Source organism: Poeciliopsis prolifica, unplaced genomic scaffold, assembly GCF_027474105.1.
Source record: "Poeciliopsis prolifica strain line A6 unplaced genomic scaffold, Auburn_PproV2 SCAFFOLD042, whole genome shotgun sequence".
Classification (NCBI taxonomy): domain Eukaryota; kingdom Metazoa; phylum Chordata; class Actinopteri; order Cyprinodontiformes; family Poeciliidae; genus Poeciliopsis; species Poeciliopsis prolifica.
This window is the reverse complement of record NW_026562417.1, coordinates 4,363,053-4,382,500: the sequence shown is the minus strand read 5'-3', so window position 1 is coordinate 4,382,500 and position 19,448 is coordinate 4,363,053. Positions and strand designations below refer to the sequence as shown.

The 19,448-nt window shown below is 42.7% G+C and overlaps 3 protein-coding genes across 5 annotated transcripts in view; 2 read left to right on the top strand and 1 right to left on the bottom strand.

Moving 5' to 3' along the window:
* The window catches only part of mapk12b (mitogen-activated protein kinase 12b), a 4,580-nt gene extending 2,462 nt beyond the window's left edge, over positions 1–2,118 (top strand). The window contains exons 6-12 of the mRNA XM_055055659.1: positions 152–199; positions 290–404; positions 490–561; positions 976–1,055; positions 1,574–1,652; positions 1,746–1,919; positions 2,036–2,118. Coding sequence (XP_054911634.1) covers positions 152–199; positions 290–404; positions 490–561; positions 976–1,055; positions 1,574–1,652; positions 1,746–1,919; positions 2,036–2,100 — 633 coding nt within the window. The 3' untranslated portion in view covers positions 2,101–2,118. The remainder of the gene's footprint in view (positions 1–151; positions 200–289; positions 405–489; positions 562–975; positions 1,056–1,573; positions 1,653–1,745; positions 1,920–2,035) is intronic.
* Positions 2,119–3,281: 1,163 nt separating this feature from the next.
* On the bottom strand, positions 3,282–14,451 carry rpap3 (RNA polymerase II associated protein 3). Of its 3 annotated transcripts, none has more exons than XM_055055590.1 (17): positions 14,369–14,451; positions 12,972–13,132; positions 12,453–12,614; positions 12,272–12,367; positions 12,045–12,172; positions 10,951–11,072; positions 10,782–10,852; positions 10,577–10,702; positions 10,377–10,504; positions 10,170–10,291; positions 9,548–9,618; positions 9,384–9,476; positions 9,124–9,302; positions 8,304–8,469; positions 3,765–3,862; positions 3,578–3,678; positions 3,282–3,497 (listed from the first exon to the last, which is right to left on the bottom strand). In XM_055055590.1, exons 2-17 carry the CDS (start codon positions 13,122–13,124, stop codon positions 3,412–3,414), a joined length of 1,902 nt encoding a protein of 633 aa, XP_054911565.1. In that variant the 5' UTR covers positions 13,125–13,132; positions 14,369–14,451; the 3' UTR covers positions 3,282–3,411. The 3 variants fall into 3 exon arrangements, with proteins under 3 accessions (XP_054911565.1, XP_054911564.1, XP_054911563.1); XM_055055589.1 differs by lacking the exon at positions 14,369–14,451 and adding an exon at positions 13,331–13,542; XM_055055588.1 differs by lacking the exon at positions 14,369–14,451 and adding an exon at positions 13,344–13,541.
* On the top strand, positions 14,421–18,900 carry atp23 (ATP23 metallopeptidase and ATP synthase assembly factor homolog). Its single transcript, XM_055055591.1, has 6 exons — positions 14,421–14,677; positions 14,882–14,927; positions 16,258–16,339; positions 16,424–16,561; positions 17,275–17,358; positions 18,406–18,900. The coding sequence occupies exons 1-6, from the start codon at positions 14,530–14,532 to the stop codon at positions 18,607–18,609; spliced, it is 702 nt and encodes a 233-aa protein (XP_054911566.1). The 5' UTR covers positions 14,421–14,529; the 3' UTR covers positions 18,610–18,900.
* Positions 18,901–19,448: the final 548 nt, after the last annotated feature.

The following is a 19,448-nucleotide window of genomic DNA, read 5'->3' as shown; positions in this document are numbered from 1 at the left end:
CTGTTTATCTGTTTTTTTCAACCAGACAAAACGATGTATTCAAATTCTGTGCTGCATTTCTAAGTACCCCAGCATGTTTGACATTTAATGAGCTCAAATTAAAGAGTAAATACCTTCTGTTCACTGATGAGTATCAATCATTATCTAACAGGACCTCAAACCTGGAAATTTGGCCATAAACCCTGATTGTGAGCTAAAGGTAATTCAGTGGTAAGCCACCTTGTCTTGCTTAATTCTCATCCTCATTTTTAAAACTGTAATGCGGTACCTACCCTCCGTTCTGCTGAAGATCCTGGACTTCGGCTTGGCCCGGCAGGCCGACGCAGAGATGACCGGCTACGTTGTGACGCGCTGGTACAGAGCGCCGGAGGTCATCCTTAACTGGATGCACTACACCCAGACTGGTGATGGCGATCACAAAAAGCAAAAGGGATCTGATGTAGCTGTAAATGAATCGTTCTGCAGCGATACTTTTGCTCTGCGTTGCAGTGGATATTTGGTCAGCGGGTTGCATCATGGCAGAGATGTTGCTGGGGAAACCTTTGTTCAAGGGAAACGACCGTATCCTTGTCCGGCTGATTGATTTGACAATGTACTCTAAAATCTTACCTGGACTCCAGTAACTATAACTATAAAATAATCATTTCATTACAGTATATAGAAAATGATTACCTGACACATAACATAGACTGATCTGAAAATACAGATCATAGGTTCCTGTTTTTGGCTCTGCATTACAGGTCACTAATATGAACTGACCAACATTTCTACAGTTTGAGAACCAATCACAGGACATGTACCGCTACTGTAGCACGAGCGGAAACATTGATACGTCTTTATCGTGCGATCGTCTTACAATGTGTTTGCTGAGAGGTCCTGCCTGCAGGGAGGTTCTGCATTTGCCTGCTAAAATTTTGACATGAACGATGATAGAAATGAATTCGAGCAACGATTCTTAACCGTTTCCTTCATCAGACCTGGACCAGTTAAGAGAAATCATGAAGATTACAGGAACTCCGACTCCCGACTTTGTTCTCAAGCTACAGAGTCAAGATGTAAGTTGTGTGTAATCAACTGTCTTTGGTTTCAGCAGACACTCTGTCCATTTGGATTCATATTACAGCCAGTACTGAATTTATTTGGCTCATTCTCAAATTAAACAAAAAAAAAAATTCTAGCAAAAACAAAGACATTTTGAGCTCCATACTGACATTTTTTGGAATTTCTTCTGGCAAGTTCTGAGTTTGAAAGGTTTAAAGTTGTGAGAAAAGATCTCAGAAATAATGTCAGAAATTTTCTAGAGGAAGCGTGGGCATTTCTGAGTTTCACAAGGCCAAAATTTGAAATCAATGTCAAAATCAGATGGATTTTATTTTGAAAACCGGAAGCATCGTGACTTGAAGGAAGTTGGTTGAACTGTAACTTGTTTAATAATATCAGACAAAAGGAAGTTGAATATTGTGACATTTCTAAGTTAGTAGTCTTTTTTTTTTTAACTAAAAGATGATTTAGCAGAAATGAAGGTGTCGATATAAAAGTTTCAATCACAGAGTTCTTTTCTGTCCTTCAACAGGCCAGAAACTACATCCGGAGTTTACCGAAAGTGCCAAAGAAAGATTTGCACTCCATTTTCTCCAAAGCCAGCTCAAATGGTACGCGAGAACTTTCTGTGCTGAAGTTGTCGTTTTTTTTTTTTGTTTTGGGGGGGGGTTTTGCCCACTTTCACGCGTCTCTGTGCATTGCAGCGGTGAGCGTCCTGGAAAAGATGCTCCTTCTGGACCCTGACAGCAGGGCCAGCGCGGCGGAGGCCCTGGAGCTGCCGCTCTTCAGTGAGTTCAGGGACGTGGAGGAGGAGAGCGAGGCGCTGCCGTACGACCAGACCACGGACAACGCGGACCTGCCGCTGGAGCAGTGGAAACGTGAGGCGGGATCGGGAGGGCTTCCCGAACAAGACGCCAACGCCTCCTCTGATTGGATGCAGCAAAGGAGGCTCGTGAAAAACCGAAGACCTTTAACCCCGTTTCTCTTTGTGCAGGTCAAACGTTCACAGAGATCCTGACCTTCCGGCCGCCGAGGGACTCAAAGGAAACGTCACTTTAAGAGCTCACACACCTGCAGACATCAACTTTCACCAACACGCAGAAATATTTCCATCGTATCTGTTAGTAGTTGTCCAAATTGTTTGTCAATGCGTTTACCGTCAATAAATAGTTCAGATATTCAAAATAATTTGCTCCATTTATTTTTTGCAAACTGTTGGTGATTTACAAGAAATTGACATTTACTTTGATTTTTTATTTTGCTTTAGGGCCCACGTGTCAAACTCAAGGCCCAGGGGCCAAATCCGGCCCGCCAAAGCTTTTTATGTGGCCCTCCACAGTGTAGACTAAACACTAAGTGTAATTAAATATTATATTATCAATCATATCAATGCAGTTTTTATTTGTTTACTGCCAATTTACCTCAATCAATCCCTCCTGTTTCTTGAGAATTTAGTTGATGTATGATTCATGATTTATACAGCGAGTAAATAAACAGTCACATTTATTATTAGTTCCTGAAGTGACTGAAAAGATCTTCAATAATATTATGTAATTTTAAGAATTTATTGACATATTGACAGTTTCTGAACAGGTTTTATCAACACATTCTGGCACAACCGGCCCTTTAAGAGCCTTCATGATCTTGATTTGGCCCAAAACTTAATTGAGTTTGACACACCTGCTTTAGGGCTTAACAACAGTGAAAACAAGTGAAACATAAAGACTTCAGCCATTTTTTAAATATTGGTGTATCCCTACTCCAAAATCTGAACTGCTTTTTTTCTACTACATATACCAGCAGAAAATAATCAGAATTATATAACCATAATTCTGCTCTGCAGCTCATAGATGTATGATCTTAACACATAATTAGTTGAAGTTTTAGGAAGCATTTTACACATATTTTAGGAGTACTTAATAAAGGAATGATTATTTCAATGTTTTGATCTATTTTTAAAGTATAGTCCATACTTTCTAATTTGCGGCTCAGATGGAAAGCCGTTCGGAAAATTACATCCAAAACTTCCATACTTATGTTTGGCTCCACCTGCTGGCTGCGTCGTGACACTACAACACAACGCTAACAGCCATCTGATGTCATTGCAGCGCTAACGCTGATTATTAATGACGTAATAATTCAGGGTTGAATTGCAGAAATCCGCTGGTTTTGGCAGTTGACTAGATTAACTCTCCTCCTTTGCTACATCTCATAAAAATAAATCCAGCCAAACAAGAACACAAGTTTCAGAAACACACCTGTTTTATTTGGTTAAGTGATCAGTTCAGCAAACGTCAGGTTGTTTTTGGCCAGTTGAAGAAAACACACTGCAGACGCTAGAAGCTAGGAACACGTCTGTCCGGCCGTCCATCATAGTCCGTACTTCTTCTGCAGTTCTGAAACGGTGGGCTGGTCCAGCTGGGCTTGGAGCAGGAAGTCAAACAGCTCCTTCAGCACTGAGAGGAGGGAGGAAACCACACGTTTTCAACCATGATCTCACATGAGCGAGAAGGCAGAGGATGAAGAGGAGTCCAACCTTTCTTCTCCTGCGGCGTCATGAACATGACGGCCATGTCGAAGCGCCTCACGCCCGCCAGACCGCCGAGGGTCTCCAAGATGGAGGTCGGAGGTTCGTTCCTGTTCCAAACAGGCCAGTTTTACAGTTCTGCAGTTTGAACAGACAAAAGCAGCTGGGCTCTGAAGTTTGCATCCAGAGAGCTTACCCTATGAAGAAATCGTGCAGGGTTCTGAGGATCTGGTTGAGCAGGTCCGGCTCCAGAGAGTTCCGGAAGATCTGGCCGTACGCTGAGGGACTGATTTGCTGCCAACAAGGACAAGAATGTTTAGCATCCAGACATGGCAGGACCCAGAAATGACTTTTATCCATCCATCGAGTTTTCTGTTTATGAAGGTTTTTGTTTTTTCACAAATGGACTCCTGGAGCTTCCACAGTTCAGTGTGACGTTAGCTCACCCACAGCTTATGATCTGGTCTGTGTTTATGAAAATATTTTAATTCAGGTAAATTCCCAAAAAAGGAATGAGTGCATAATAAGAAAGTTTTTGAAAATATTTTCTGTCATTTGTAAACTTTTTTTCAAGAAAAAAAAAAAAAACACAAGAAAATATAATGAAAAATTGGATTTTGTATGAAAAAACTATTAGATAGTTATTAGGCCCGAGCAGCTAGGCGCTGCGAAGGCCTATTGTTTTTGTACTGTTTCTTCCTATTAATACAATTCTCCCTCCAAATGAATTGGCTTTTTGGGGCCTTTATCATATTCAATAACTCACCAAACTTGGCCCGTTTAAAATTTTCGTATTTTAAGGTCGTCGCAAAAATCGCAAAAGAAATGGCTCAACGGCGCCACCTAGAAATTTTTAAAGGACCCTTTGCTATTCCCTTACTTCATCGTAGAGACATGATTGAGGTTGTGACATCACGCAATTTGATGTCACAAGGAGTGATGCACCCTATGTGGAGCTATAATGCATCACTTCTGAATCTACGGTCATAGCTATTGCAGCAGTTGGAGAGAAAGCACAAGTATCGTACTAATCGCACTAACTAGCAAATAGTCAGTTTTCTGATCGATTTTCAGATTTGTCCAGAGAGAACAAATTCAAAATGAGTAAGAGCAATAAGATAAGTAAGCCTTCTGATTTCAAAGGCAAGGAAATGCAAGAGACCATAGCGAGACAGACGCAGCAGCTCAATGATTTTGTAGAAAAAGTAAGCGTGATGTCCATCGAGCGAATGTCTCTGCTGAAAGCAAATGAGGAGCTGAACATCCAAGTTCTAAATGCGAAAAAAGCTGCGCTTGAGGTAGACGCTCTGGTTCAGGAGAAAGACGACGAATTAAAGAAACAGTTGGACGCAAACAAAACTTTGAAGAAAAATATCACTGCTCTGGAGAAGAAAAAGGCCGTCTTGGAGGAGAAAAACACTGTGCTGGAGAACGAAAAGATCGCCTTGGAGAATGAAAAGATCACCTTGGAAAACGAAAAGACCGCCTTGGAGGAGAAAAATACTCGTTTGGAGAAAGAGAAGGTCGCTGTGGAGGAGAGAAACACAGCCTTAGAAATAGAAAAGACCGCCTTGGAGAGAAGAAAGACTGCGTTAGAGGTAGAAAAGAACGCCTTGGAGAAGAGGACCTATACGCAGCAGAAAGAAAGTTTTGCACTGCGACAGAAAAACAGGATCTTGGAGAACCAAAAGACTGCCTTAATGGAGAAAAACACAGTGCTGGAGAACCAAAAGACCGCCTTAAAGGAGAAAAACACTACGCTGGAAACACACAACACTGACTTGGAGAAAAAGAACACTACTCTGGAGAAGAAAAAGACCACTCTGGAGAAAAAAAATATTGCACTGGGTCAGAAAAAGGCAGCCTTAGAAATTGAAAAGGCTGCCTTGGAGAAGGAAAAGACTGAGTTGGAGGACAAAAACACAGCCCTGGAATCACAAAACACAACCTTGACAAAGAAGATGACCGTTTTGGAGAAGAAAAAGACTGCTCTGGAGCAAAGAAGTATCACACTGGGGCAGAAAATCGCAGGCTTGGAGACTGAAAAGACCGCCTTGGAAGAGAGAAACATAAACTTGGAGCATGTAAAAACTGCCTTGGAGGAGAGGATCACTATCTTTGACCACATAAATACCGTCTTGAAAGAGGAAAACACTGCCCTCAAGCAGGAAAAGACTGCCTTGATTGAGGAAAACACCACTCTGAAGGTGAGAAGCGCAGCTCTGGAGCAGAAAAGTGCAGTCTTGGAGAGGAAAACCACTGCCTTGGAGCAAATTAACACCATCCTCAAGCAGGAAAACACCGCCCGGCAGCAGAAAATCACTGCTTTGGAGGAGGGAAAAAGCTCGTTGGAGAAGGAAAACACCACCCTGAAGCAGAGAAGCACCACTGAGAAGCAGAACAGAACCATCTTAGAGAGGAAAACCACTGCCTTGGAACAAATAAGAGCCATCCTCAAGCAGGAAATCACCAACCGGGGACAGAAAATCACTGCTTTGGAGGAGGGAAAAAGCTTGCTAGAGAAGGAAAACACCAGCCTGAGGCAGAAAATCGCTGACTTGATGAAAATAAGCACCGACCTGAAGCTGAAAAGCGAGACCCTGGAGAAGACAACCACTGCCTTAAAGGATAAAAACACTTTCTTCGAACAGGAAAACACCGCCCTGAAACTGAAAAGTATCGGAAGTGTCTTGGAAGGGGAAAAGTTGACCAAAAAGATGAGGGACGGAGTGGAACAGCAGATCCAGCAGCAGCCTAAAGAGGAAACCCACGGAGAAAGCCAGTCGGATTCAGACCAGCCGTCAGTAATCGCACGTGTGGTCGGAGGTATCATCAACACATACCAGAAAATGTCCGAAAATGGTACTCTGAGATACTGGATCGAATTGTGATTTAAAAAGTGTCATGATAACTCAAAACTTCAGACTTGATTATTTGGGGCAGAAAAGCTTTACAACAAAAGCACTGCGGTGTCAAGGGAGCTTGACACTCAGGGGCTGATGGCGGAAGATGTTGGAGGGAGAGCTTGAGGCCCGCAGGACTGCGGTGCCATGGGAACTTGAGGCCTCGAGTTCCCAGACCATCAGACTCTAATCCCATTTGTCGCCAGGTCATCAGACACTCTCCGGCTGACCTCCAGGGCTTCGTATGGAGTCCCGTTGGTCTCCGGCTGACCTCCAGGTCTTTGTGCCGAGTCTTTTTGCACGAATATTGCATGTTCTCCCCATGCTTGTGTGGGTTCTCTCCGGGTACTCCGGCTTCCTCCCAAAGTCCAAAAGCATGATTGTTAGGTTAATTGATTTCTCTAAACCCATCCTTAGGTGTGAATCTCTGCATGCACGGTTGTTTTTCACCTGTCTGTCTCTGTGTTGCTGGCGACCTGTCCAGGATGTACTCCGCCTCTTGCTGGAGCAAGATGCCTCCCAGATCTTCCATTTTTGGTTTGAAGGTTTCCTAAATAAATCTGTTAGCATTTGTAGCGAGAGCTGAACTCCAGTATTACACCAAGCCCTATAGCTAATGCAAAATATTAACAACATCGTCCTAGTACTGAAAAGTTATGTCCCGAGCCTTCACATGAATAGTCCGTCATTTTGAACAAAAATATGCAGCAGTGCTGAGGCATCGTCTGCTGTTCTGGTTTAGCCGAGTAGGATTGACGACCTCTCCAAGATGGCCACCGTGTTTCCTGCCTCCAAGCAGTCAATGCGGAGCCTATTCTTTTATTATGTCTGTGGGTTGAGCGGTAAAAGCTGCTTCTCAGCCTACATTTCCCAGAATGCAGTGTGGTTCTGGATCAGAGTTCAGTAAATATTCTTTAATACAGTGGAATCGGCTCTAAATCACACATGATTTAGGGCTGACCTCTAAAGAGCCCAACAGCATTGGAATGTAATTTGAATCCACTGCGCCCCCTAGGTTAGTTCACCAGCTATATCTCCTTGCTAAATCATCAAATCTGCACTACATTTTTTGTGCGTCGTCAAGGAGTGCCGCCGAATGCATCAATGCGTACCGCCTGGTGGACGGGCGTGGAAACTGCGCAACAGCTTCCGTGGTGCTGTGTTGGCGGAGGTGCTAAAAACCGCGTGAGAACTTCTGTGGTGGCCGGCTGGCGGCCGGCGGTTGCTGGTACCCCGCGGTGGCCAATAGGCCAGAGCGGCGCTTGGCTGCCAGGGCCGCCCGACTGACGCCGCTTGCGGCTTTAATTGTATTTAATACCACATGTGGAAGTGGTTGCCATGGAATTTTATGTTTTTCTAAGATTGGCATTGTGCCGTTCAGACAGACTTGAAAAGGTCAAACATGAATCACCTTCAGGCAAAACATAAGAATAGAAAAACGGATTTGGGTCATGTTTCTGTGTGAAGACAAGGGAAATGGACAACATCACTGCTGCTAATGGTCTTCCAGTTTTTACAAAATAGTGCCCCCTGGAGGCCAGGTGTTAAACTACGAGATTGATAAAGTCCATGTAAAGCTCGCTGGCTTCAAATGACATCGCACAGAATGAAAGAAAACACAAGGGTTGTTTGAATTCATCTGAACTTAATGCACAATGGAAGGCAGAAAATGTAACGTTCACATAACGTTTGGATTTGGTCTGATAATATAGGAGGTATTTCTTTTTTTTTAATCACTGCATCCAAGAACACTTGAGGAAATGAATGTTTGGCTTAAAAATGAAATGAAAACAGAGCTGCTGGTGCTGAAGTGAAAGGAGAACGCAGCTCACCCTCAGGTATCTGTAAACCGCCTCCGGCTGCTGGCTGAGCTTGCGGAGGTCCGCCTCCAGCTGGAAGCTGTTGCTGGGAGCAGGAGGAACATCTGAACTTGGTGCTTCAGCTGCTTCACTGGATTCCTCCTGAACTGATTGGCTGGCGTCTCTGCTGGCAGGGACTCTGGAGAGCACAGGAGAACGGATAGGAATGCCACTGCACACCTGGATGTAAAAGTGCCAGGAGGACAGGGGGGCAGCACGGCAGTGGCAGTAGCATGGCATGGGAATGCTTTTTCTTTTGCAAACACAGGGAAATTGTGCCAGGGCTGATGGGAAAATGGATGAAGTCAGTAAATCGGTAAGAGCATGCAGAATGCAAATGCAAGCCACACTCTTCAGATTCACCAGATGCTCAACATTTCTCATTTTAATTGTTTTTGTGAAGGAGTTCTTATTATGTTATCACTTTATTTTCTGGAATTCTGACTATATTCTGGGAATATTGATGTTTTGTTCTTGCTATTGTCATCCAGTTTAGTCTCATTTCACTACAACAGTATGTATTAGTGTAATATTATCACTTTATTCTCATAATCCTAACATTCCATCACTGATTTGCCTTGAAGAAGCTAGAACTTCCAAACAAGATGGCGGCCCTGCTGACATCACTCTCACCCATGGAAAGCTAAGCACTGCATTGGTTCAAAATAAAAATCCAGATTTTCCAAAAATTTAATGTTCAAAAACCAAATGTTGAGTTCATGGATTATATTGTTTTGTGATCCAGTCCCAGTGGTAAGCATGGTTTCTTCCCCTCCTTGCATGTGAAAGTCACCTGTCATGTTTCTGTGTTTCTGCTGCTTCCTCCATTTTGACGATCTTGGCGCTGGGTGATGAAGACAGCGGCGAGTCAGTCTTCCTCTCTACTTCCTGGATTAACAGAGGAAGAGCTTCCTGCTTGGGTGGCGCCAGCTTCCCGCTGATCTCCTGGATGTCGATTCGTCTCAGAGGTTTCTACAGACCGGAGGAGAAGCTAACTCAGTGGGTTTCACAAACACCTTTAGTCAGACGCAGCTGAATCACTGTGGAACCGACGGTTGAGCGCAGATGTTCTGGCTTGTCCACGGGTTGGACCGTCCTCCTCTGGGCGCCGTCCTCCGTCTGCAGACCGCCGCTCCAGTCTGGATCCTGGAGGAGAAAGATGCCACGGGGTCAGAGTTCAGCAGCTCAGACGGAAAACCCGGCAGGTGTTAGCGTACCGTCTGCAGCTTCTGCAGCTCATTCAGGGCCTGCTTGTTCCCAGGCTCCAACTGCAGCAACCGCCGGAAATCTGACACACACACACGGAAAGTCGAGACAATCACTCAAACATGTGGAGTCTCATGAAATCATTGATCAGGAAGCTAAACATTCCACTCCAAGATAAATATTTGCTTGTTAGCTGAAGAAGCTAAATACTTAGTTTGAGGCTTAATATTTAGCTCTAAGCTAAACATTTAGCTAATATGCAAATATTTAGTTTGAAGCTAAATGTTTAGCATGCTAGCTACATATTTAGCTTGAAGATATATGTTTAGCAATTAATTAGCAATCTTAATTGTGTTGCTAATTAGGTATTTAGTTTACAAAATGTGTCAGTTATAAACAAATGAAAGAAATTGTGAAAATATGACTTTGTGAAAATATGACTTTGAAAATTTTGCCTATTTTCTATATTGCTGCTTGTTTTTGAGCACCAATAAAAAGTGGTGGACCTTCCCAGTAGAATGTTTAAATGTGAAAGAGTAGGAAAAAAAAACCAAAAAGCAGGAGGAATATATGCTTATTGAAAACAATAAACCCAACATGTTGCTGCTGTTTGCTGTGGGAACTCTGCAGCACCTTCCTTGGCCTCCTGCAGTTTCCCCAGTGCCAGTCTGGCTGTGCCGCGGCGGGCGAAGGCCTTAGAGTAAGTGTCATCCAGAGAAATGGCTGCTGTACAGTCCTCCTCTGCTTCTTTATACCTGCAGGAAGACAGATGGAGAGAGTTTGTTTACAATCTCCTGCTATCATTTGTTGGATGGAGTGAGAACTGTTGGATGTTTCTACCTGTCCAGCTTGAGGAAGGCCATGGCTCTGTTGGCAGGCAGGAGGACGTTCATGGCGTCCGCCTCCATTCCTCTGCTGTAGCATTCCACGGCTGCCTCGTACTTCCCTTCTTTGAAGTAAGCGTTTCCCTGAAGTGCAAACGTCTCCGTTGGGTTTCAGAACAAACTGACAGAGAAGAGAGGCGATAAACCAGGACTCACTCTGTCCTTCTGCATCACAGCTTCCTGTTTCCTCTGCTGCTCTCCCAGCTGTTGCTGCTGGTCGTGGTGGGCGGCGGCGGCGGAGGCAGGCTGGACGGCCAGACCCCGCCCAGCCTGATCGAGGATCTGAACCAACCAGAATATGGGTTAGACACCAGCAGGACAAACTGAACCCTGACCCTCACTGACCCCACCCAACCCTCACCTCCTGGAGTTTCTTCACTTCGCTCTGGGCTTCGGCGTTGCCCGGGTCCAGCCGGAGGACCGTCTGGTAATCTGTTCAGACACATTCAACAGCCTCAGATCAGGACGGCTCAAACAAAACCCAGTTTTTAAACCGATTCAGATAAAACCCGGTTTAAAACGATTCAGACCTTCCAGAGCCGACTGGTGTTTCTGCAGGGCAAACCGAGCGGCTCCTCTCCTAGCATACGCTTTGTAATAGCTGTCGTCAAGGGCGACGGCCAGGTTGCAGTCCGACTCAGCCACGGCGAACCTGGGAAGGCAAAAACTTGTCACAACAACCGGAAAAAACTGAAAAACATCTTCAACTTAGCAAAAGTATTTATTTTTTCACATTTTACCACAAACTTCAATGTGTTACAATGAGCATGTATCCATAAAATCTGTCTCATGTGTACTTTAGTCTTCATGAAGCTACAGAACAGTTGCATTTAAAGTGAGATCTGAATCAGTGAAAGAAGCTGAAAACAAATGTGGACCACACTTTTTAGTTTTGTTTTTTTTCTTTGTTTGTTTGTTTGTTGTTTTTAAGGGGAAGAATTATGTATTTTCCAGGCACGTAGATCCATTTTATAACACAATTAAGTAACTATTCTAACTTCAGGTGTTAAAAAATGTCATATGTATCAAACATGTCCTAACAGAAATGTTACTTTGTAATTTAACACCTTGAAATTTGGGCCTCTGTCTCTAGAAAAACTCCTGCTCTTTCTAAAGCTCCGATCTTCAGGAAATCATCACAACACGGCTCCTGCATCAACCCTTTAACAGCGTTTTCACCAGCGTAGAACAGAGATGTAGCTCCTGCAATGAGATCAGCTGATGCACAGCTCCAACAGGTGTTTGCTAATTGCTGCTGCTAGTCTGAAGGAGCCGAGTGAGGGAGGTTTGGGGGAGAGGGTTTGCACTGAGAGCTTGGAAACTGCAGCTCTGAGGAGGAGCTTCATCTCAAAGCAGAGCAGCTCCACACAGGTGTTTCAGCTCAGCTGGTTGCCATGGAGATTAAAGGATTTCTCAGACACGCATGAAACAACACTCCTGGTACAGTACATCGTGACATGATGTAAAACCCAACAAAGTCAATTTTACCTAACCAATGATACCATTTATCTACTTCGCACTTGTATGTATCTACTTTGTATAGTTGTGAAGTAGATAAATGATCATCAATCGATTATTAATCGGTCGAATGAAGCCCATTTGTTTACAGTGTAGTCAGACTTACTTCTTAAGTCTGAAGAAGGACGTGGCTCTGTTGGTGGGAAGCACAGGGTTGTATGGGTCAGCAGCCATCCCTCTAGTGTAACACTCTATGGCCTCGTCATACCTCCCCTCTTTGAACAACTTGTTACCCTGGAAACAAAACAAAAAAAAAAAACAAACGCAGTTGTCATCTTTTAACCCCTCGCCCCTGTCTTTCTGTCTGTGTGTCACATGTAGAAACTTCATTACGTTCTCCTTCTCAGACTGAGCTCTGTCCTTGTCCACCTCCTCCGAATCGGACTCGTTGGACTCAGCCTCCTTGTCTATTTCTGCCAGAGCTTTATCCTGCCGACAAGAGGAGGAACGCACAATCACCGTTTGTTGCATGAAAACTCAGGTTGTGGAAAGCTCAGGTGAGACGTTGGGTTACCACGTCGAACTTGTCCCACGATCGATAATCACAGGATTTGGGTCTGGAAGCTTGTCTGGGCTCCTCTGCCTTCGCGTCGCCATCAGCTGCAGGCGCCTGTTTCCTCCTCTTCTCCCTCATCTTTGACCTGTAGCCCTTGTTACGCACAGGTGGAAGGGTTTTCTGCAATAGGACACACAGACTTATGGAAGGCCATAGGAGCTATGAAAGAAACTGTGAAGTGCAACAGGAATAAATACAAGTTTTAAAGTCTTAGTTATAAGAGTCAAAGTCATCATTTTAAGATGCAGTCATAATTTGACTTCCTAATTACGATATTTAAAGTCATAATTATGAATTTCAATATCACAATTATGACATTAAAGTCTTAATTTTAAGACACAGAGTCAGAACTTTAACTTTCTAAGTCCTGATTACATTCAAAATCACGATTATAGTTTTTGTCAATTAAATGGTTAACTTGGATTTTATTTGAGGGCATCAGTATAAAGATGCTGTTAACAGCAGGGGACATCCTACCTGGAACCCCTGGACTCGTCCAGTCCTCAGCTCTTCATCCTTCCTCTTGACGTCAGCCTCCCAGGTGTCCAGCTCCCTCATGAAGCTGTGAACATCCTCCGCATTCTGCCGGATCTGAAGCTGTAACTCCACGGCCTTGTCCCCCACGGACATGCTGCCCTCTGCCAAACAGACATTTATTTTTGGAAAACTCTTTCACTTCACTTCTCTGTGTTTTAGTCTTCACATCCAAGCAGCAGCAGCATCGAGGTAAAATACGAGAATCACGTTGTGTGACACTCGAGCAGCTAGCAGCTTAGCAAAACAGAACCATCATTGGATTAAAAGAGGCCGGATATGACTGTGCTTTAATTATATACCGTTGTGAAATACCTGCCGCTTCCTTCCTGGACTCACAGTTAATTCGTAATGACCGCTCAAGTGACAAAAGACTCCGAAAAGTGTCGCTAGTCACGACATTCTGTTTATGTTCGGAGCCATGACAGCGGAGGACCAGCAGCCTTTGCGCTACGTACGCACGACGTAACCAAAGATCGTCTATAATAACAAAACAATCTCCGTCAAGGAAAAACAATTATTTTTTTAAATACGGAACTTTTACGAAAAATACACAGATAACTGAGCAATGGAAGTAAGATGAATCAGATAGCGCTACAGTTAACACTTTTCTGAAAGGAAACGACACTTAGGGAGGTCCTTAACAGTCAGCCGGTGCAAGACGTGGCTGAAAGTGACGAAGAGGCGATGAAGGTGGAGTTAAATGGAGGGCAACAGGTTTTCCCCAGATGAAGAAAGTCAGACAGGACCACTCAAAGTAACTGCGGTTGCATAAAATTTCATATGGGAAAGTGGGAGGGTTCCAATCAGTGTCCATAACAGTGAAAAAATAATCTTTTCAATGTTCTATAAATGAATCCAAACAATATTTTAAATTAACACATCCTTCCCATAATGTGAAAGCACTGAATACTATAAATGTTTGCTTCTTGTTTCATATCATGTGATTTGCTCTAAACCAGTTTCTATTACTTGCTGCATGAACCCGCCTGGTATTTGATTGTCATTTTATAGAATCCATATCCACTTAATTGTGTAAAGTTTGAATTACTAAAGTGCTACAGTGTAAAAAAAAGGTACTTATGCAAAGTCATAATTCTTTCCATATTCACCGTAATAATTCAATATCTGAGATCATAATTTTGATTTAAGAACTAAGCAACTTTTATCTGGAAGCTGAAATAGTGTCCAAGCCACGCCCACACGGCGCACATGTGTCTCGCCCGGTGATAAATGATGCGCACCCACTCATATGAAACTAAAAAAGTGCTACAGTACTTTGCTAAAATATTTTGTATTATAAAACTGATAGGAAAATATCCTTCAAAGACTTCACATACCTGATATTTTAAACAATAGTTTTGCCTGAAAATTTTGTCAGTCAACTTTGACCACGGAACCACGTGATCCACAAACCCAGCAATGACCTTTCCTGTTAGCTAGCGGTGGAAAACCCGGAGAACTTTATGCCGACATTTCCACACTTCACGAATCCAACACAATGGATCGGACCAAGCAAGACGAGGAATATGGATATAACCTCTTCCCGAAGAGAAACCCGATGAAGCCCGAGAAGAGACCAGACCGAAGCAGCCTGTTCTCATTCAGAAACAAGTGTCAGGTCATGTTAAGGTTCGCCATGGAAACCAGTGAGTATCGATGCTTGCTTATGTAGCATTTTAGAGAGGAAGCATTCCGATGTGCAGACGTTTTAATGTGAACAAGTGACTCGCTTGTTATTTGAGTGCACGAGCCGTGATAGCAGGTAGCATTAGCTCAAGGAGCTAACAGTGATTGGTTGTGAATGCTAGGTGGCTCCAGCTAAAGCTAACTCCTCTGTGTGTCCCTGGCAGGTCCATATGCCAAACTCCTCCTCAGTGCCATGAAGAACTCCGGCTGGTAGGTTGGACTGCACGGCTGTCTATAACCGGAAACGACATGTTAACGCCAACTGTAATATAGATAGGATGCGAAATGCAAAAGTTACTTCTGCTGCTTTTTTTTATTGAACAATATTGAAATTATCAGTAAACTTTGAGTCTCATATGCTTCTATGAATGTAATTATCGTCCAATGCCGATGTGAATTTCCGAAAAGTCACTAAATATAGCAATAATGTTGCTAATTTGGTGACTAATGCTAACCGCAAGTGCAGGCTGACCCAGATAATACTTCCGCTGTTTTTCACAAATACCAATTTTTCTCCCACAAAACCCGCCAGAGCGCTTCATTCATTCAGCGGCCCGTCCCGTTTTTCACTTAAGAAATGTTGACAGGAAAGTTTAAAATATTGCTTTATAATAGTGCCTCTACCAAAAGATTGGACGATTAATGCCCGAACACCAACTATAAAGTCTTTTTTAAAAAAAGTAAAACATTTAAAAAAGGCTTTAAAAATTAAGCAATGTTAGCCTGGTAGGGCCACAAGTAGAGCCTGGTGGGCCGCCAGGCTTAAAACACTGACGGAAAACCTGAATACGATACATTTTTGGTTAATACTTTCAAACTAAAACATTCACCTCAATCAGTGCCTGAATAATATTTTTTCCAGAAGTTCCTTCATTTATGTTCCTCTTGTTTAAATTGCTGATATATTGTACAGTGCTAAAGATGTGCAATATTGCGTGTTTTAGTAGAGTTCCAATGTCAGATAAATCGAGGGCGAGTATTGCCATACAAAAGTATTGATACCAATACATTTTTGGTATTAATTCTTTGTTAATTAAGCTTGATATATCAAACACCTGATATTGATATTTAGGTGTTTTCATGTTTTTTTTTAAATTCTATTGTTGAAACCTTAGAATTTGAACAAAATGTATCTCTACAAAATACTTTAATAACATATTAGCAAGATAAAGAGAAACAATAAAACAACAAAACAAATTAAAAATTGTTTCTAAATAAACAAATGCAGAAAATATTTGTTTTTTATGGTAGAATAGAGAAATTACAACACAAAAATAAAATTTTATTAGGTAATCTGAAAATAAAGAATCAATTTCACCATTAAATCTGATACCGATCATGACTTTATCAATATTTTTGATCTGCCCACAGAATGATATTACCACTGTGTTTCCATGACTTTATGTTTCTATGATACAGTCATCCTCTATCCCTCATCCATGTCACTGCGATTTACTGAAACTGCTAACTAGCTGCATTGGTTTCCACTTCTACCTCCAGCGTATCACACACCTCCCTTTGTTTTTCATTATGTGTTCAGCAACGTGTTTAAAGACAGACATTTCTCCTGTGAGGACTGCGATGGGATGGTCAGCGGTGGCTTTGATGCTGCCTCCTCTCAGGTAGGAAATGAGACGGGTTCTGGAAACGGTGTTACCCTTTCGAGGTTTTGTCTTTTCATCTGAGTCGCGTTTCCTTTCCTCCAGATTGTTTTGTGTCAGAACAACATCCACCAGCAGGCTCACATGAACCGAGTGGTCACCCATGAGCTCATCCATGCGTTTGACCACTGCCGGGCCCACGTGGACTGGTTCAACAACTTCAGACATCTGGCTTGTTCTGAGGTGAGGAGTAGCTTTTAATACCGCCGTTCAGTTAAGAAACTAGGAGAATAAGTAGTTGGCTTCTTGGAACATTTTTTTCTCTTCTATCTCTTTTCTTGCAGACATTTCCAAAAATCAGCTCTGAAAAGGGATTTTGCCTCAGTTTCTCTTTGTTTTGTTTTTTTAAATTAAATTAATTGACCAATTAGTGCATACAAAACAAACATTACATCCTAACAAACCGAGGTATTGATCTACAAAATGATAAACATCCAATTAGATAAGAGAACGAACAACTATAGAAATACATGTCAAGACACAGAACATATCCAAGTGGTGTCACAGCAAAAATGGAATTGCTAAATGTATTATAACAGTAATAATTATATTTTTCTTTTTGAATCTCGGCGGTTATTTTCTGATTTGGATTATTAGTATTTCTCTAATATTCCTCGTTTTGATTAATTATGGGGCGCAGATATTTTGGGTAGAAGTGGGAACGTTAGGGAGAACAAATGACAACAAAACGTTATGCAGTGACATTAAAATGGCATTTAGAATTATGGAATATATATTTTTCTTCAATCTTAGAATTTATTTTTATCTATTGCTGATTGTTGCTCCATTGATATCTGCTGAGTGTAGCCATGATGATGTACTGATCTTTTTCCTGTTTTTGGAACATTTTCAAAGCTGAACAGTGTTATGCTGGACATTCTGTTTGTCTCCTTTAGATTCGCGCAGCGAACCTCAGTGGGGATTGCTCCTTCAGCAATGAATTTTCCAGATTCAACTTCGGCCTTAAGGAACATCATCAGGTACATGAGCCGGGCATAAACGTCACACACGCCGTTTAAACAATCAGTTCCGTGTCTGTAATGCAGTGCTTCTCAATTATTTTCCGTTACGCCCCCCCTAGCAAGAAGAAAACTATTCGCGCCCCCCACTCCCCACCGTGACTATCCATCTCTGCATAACATTTTTTCATTAACATTAAAGAAAAAAAGAAAGACATATGGTCAAACTTACAAAGAATAACTTTATTAAATTGTGTTTTAAGTCTGCAACAGAAAGATTTTAAGTGCATCAATGCCTGAAATTAAAAATAAATAAATCCATGTCTACTGCTGCAGGCAGTATCAGCTCCTCTGCTATGGTGTGGGGCTTTTTGCACTGCGCAATTTGGTACGCCACCTTATATGATGCTAGCAGCGCTCGATGGTTTACTGAAGTAGCCTTCACAAAGCGGGATGACTGTTTGGCAATATTCAGCACGTTTTCGCTGAAAAAACTCTAGCGGCTTATCGGCGTGATTGGGATGTAACATTTAAGTGACGCGCTAATTTATTTGGCTTCATGCTGTCCGCTGCGCATTTTTAGACACAGCAGCACACAGGGTCTTTCCTCTTCTCCAACTGTAGTCACAGTGAAGCCAAGCGCTAAATACGCTTCGTCGTATTTCCTCTTCTTAGCTTTCGGTTGACTTTCTGTTGTCTCATTATCTTTGTCTCTCTCCGCTTTTCTTTTCATCTGATTTTCATGTTGGGGGTTGTTGAATAACGGAGGCCATAGACAGAACGCAGTCGGAGCTTTTTGTTGACTTAACACTGCTAACCAAGGCAAACCTGTTGTCTTGTAAGTCGTAAAATGTTGCACTGTCGCAAACGTGACAGAAGTAACAATGAGAGCACCACTGCCGCCTACTGTGCGCAATTACACTTTATACTAGTACGGCCAAAAAAAAAGCCTGTTCCCCAGGATCACACGCGCCCCCCCAGGTATCGCACCGCGCCCCCCAAAGGGGGCCCGCCCCACTATTTGAGAAGCACTGCTGTAATGGAACCCGTTTCATTCTCTTCAAACAGAAGTGTGTCCGGGATCGCGCTGTACGCTCCATCCTGGCTGTGCGAAAGGTCAACCGAGAGGAGGCGGAAAAAATAGTCAACGAGGTCTTCGACTCGTGCTTCAACGATCACGCCCCTTTCGGACGGATCCCACACAGCAAAAAGGACGCCGAATTCGCCCACAGGGAATACATGAACAGGGATCGGTACTATGCGAACCTTTAGTGTTTGACGTATTGGGATCCTGCAGGTGCTCGGCCAACATTGCCAATGGATGATTGGCGGCGTCATGAGTTGCGGTGTGGACAGAAGTAAATGACTGAGTTGAAACAATCAGAGAGGGGCGCAATACTGTGCATCAGTACAGATTATTTTGTCTTTTTGGACAATAGATTAAAGTGAGAACAACAATGCATTTCATTTTCTTCCTCTTGGACTCTGCTGCTGTGTTAAGAGATTGTACCGACTGATTTCACACTTGGGATTGAAAATTAAATTGGGTGGAACCAGATCAGAGATTTCTGTTTCATCTTTCAGGTTTTACAGTGAAAGTTGTGCGGCTCTACAGACGAAGCCAGATGTTTACACGCACTGTATGAAAAGAAACATTTAGTTTGGTTAAATTTGTTTCTGGTTTAGGTTGGTTAGAATAAGAGTTGTTTTAATTTCTTCAAATTCAGAATTTTGTGTTTTGAACCGTGTGACTTGGGTCAAATATTTTGGTTTTCCTTCCAGAAGCTTCTCACAAGAGTTTGGTGGAATTTTGGCCCATTCTGTGCGAGGAAACTGGTGGAAATTTGTCATCTTGCCAGCTGCCTTGCTTAAACTAATTTTTTAATGCACTTTATGATGGCAGCTACAAAATATCAACTTTGTTGACCTTAAGCCACTTTGTAAATGAGTTGGTGGGACGGTTGGGGTTGCTGTAACACCCATTTCAGCCTAAGCTTCAATTTTCTACTTGCTTCAACATTTGAAGTTCATTCACAATGTTATTTCCTCATAAGTGAAGCAAACCAGCCTTACATCACTTCCTCTAAATTTAAAAATGGTCTCCATGGCCA

Bases quoted from the DNA above. Each gene is read 5' to 3' on its own strand.
- atp23 (XM_055055591.1), top strand. From the start codon at position 14,530: ATGGATCGGACCAAGCAAGACGAGGAATATGGATATAACCTCTTCCCG. The intron at 14,678-14,881 runs GTGAGTATCGAT...TGTCCCTGGCAG, and splicing joins AAGGTTCGCCATGGAAACCA to GTCCATATGCCAAACTCCTC. The intron at 16,340-16,423 runs GTAGGAAATGAG...CCTTTCCTCCAG, and splicing joins TTGATGCTGCCTCCTCTCAG to ATTGTTTTGTGTCAGAACAA.
- rpap3 (XM_055055590.1), bottom strand. From the start codon at position 13,124: ATGTCCGTGGGGGACAAGGCCGTGGAGTTACAGCTTCAGATCCGGCAG. The intron at 12,368-12,452 runs GTAACCCAACGT...TCTTGTCGGCAG, and splicing joins CGTGGGACAAGTTCGACGTG to GATAAAGCTCTGGCAGAAAT. The intron at 9,477-9,547 runs GTACGCTAACAC...TTTCTCCTCCAG, and splicing joins AGCTGCAGAAGCTGCAGACG to GATCCAGACTGGAGCGGCGG.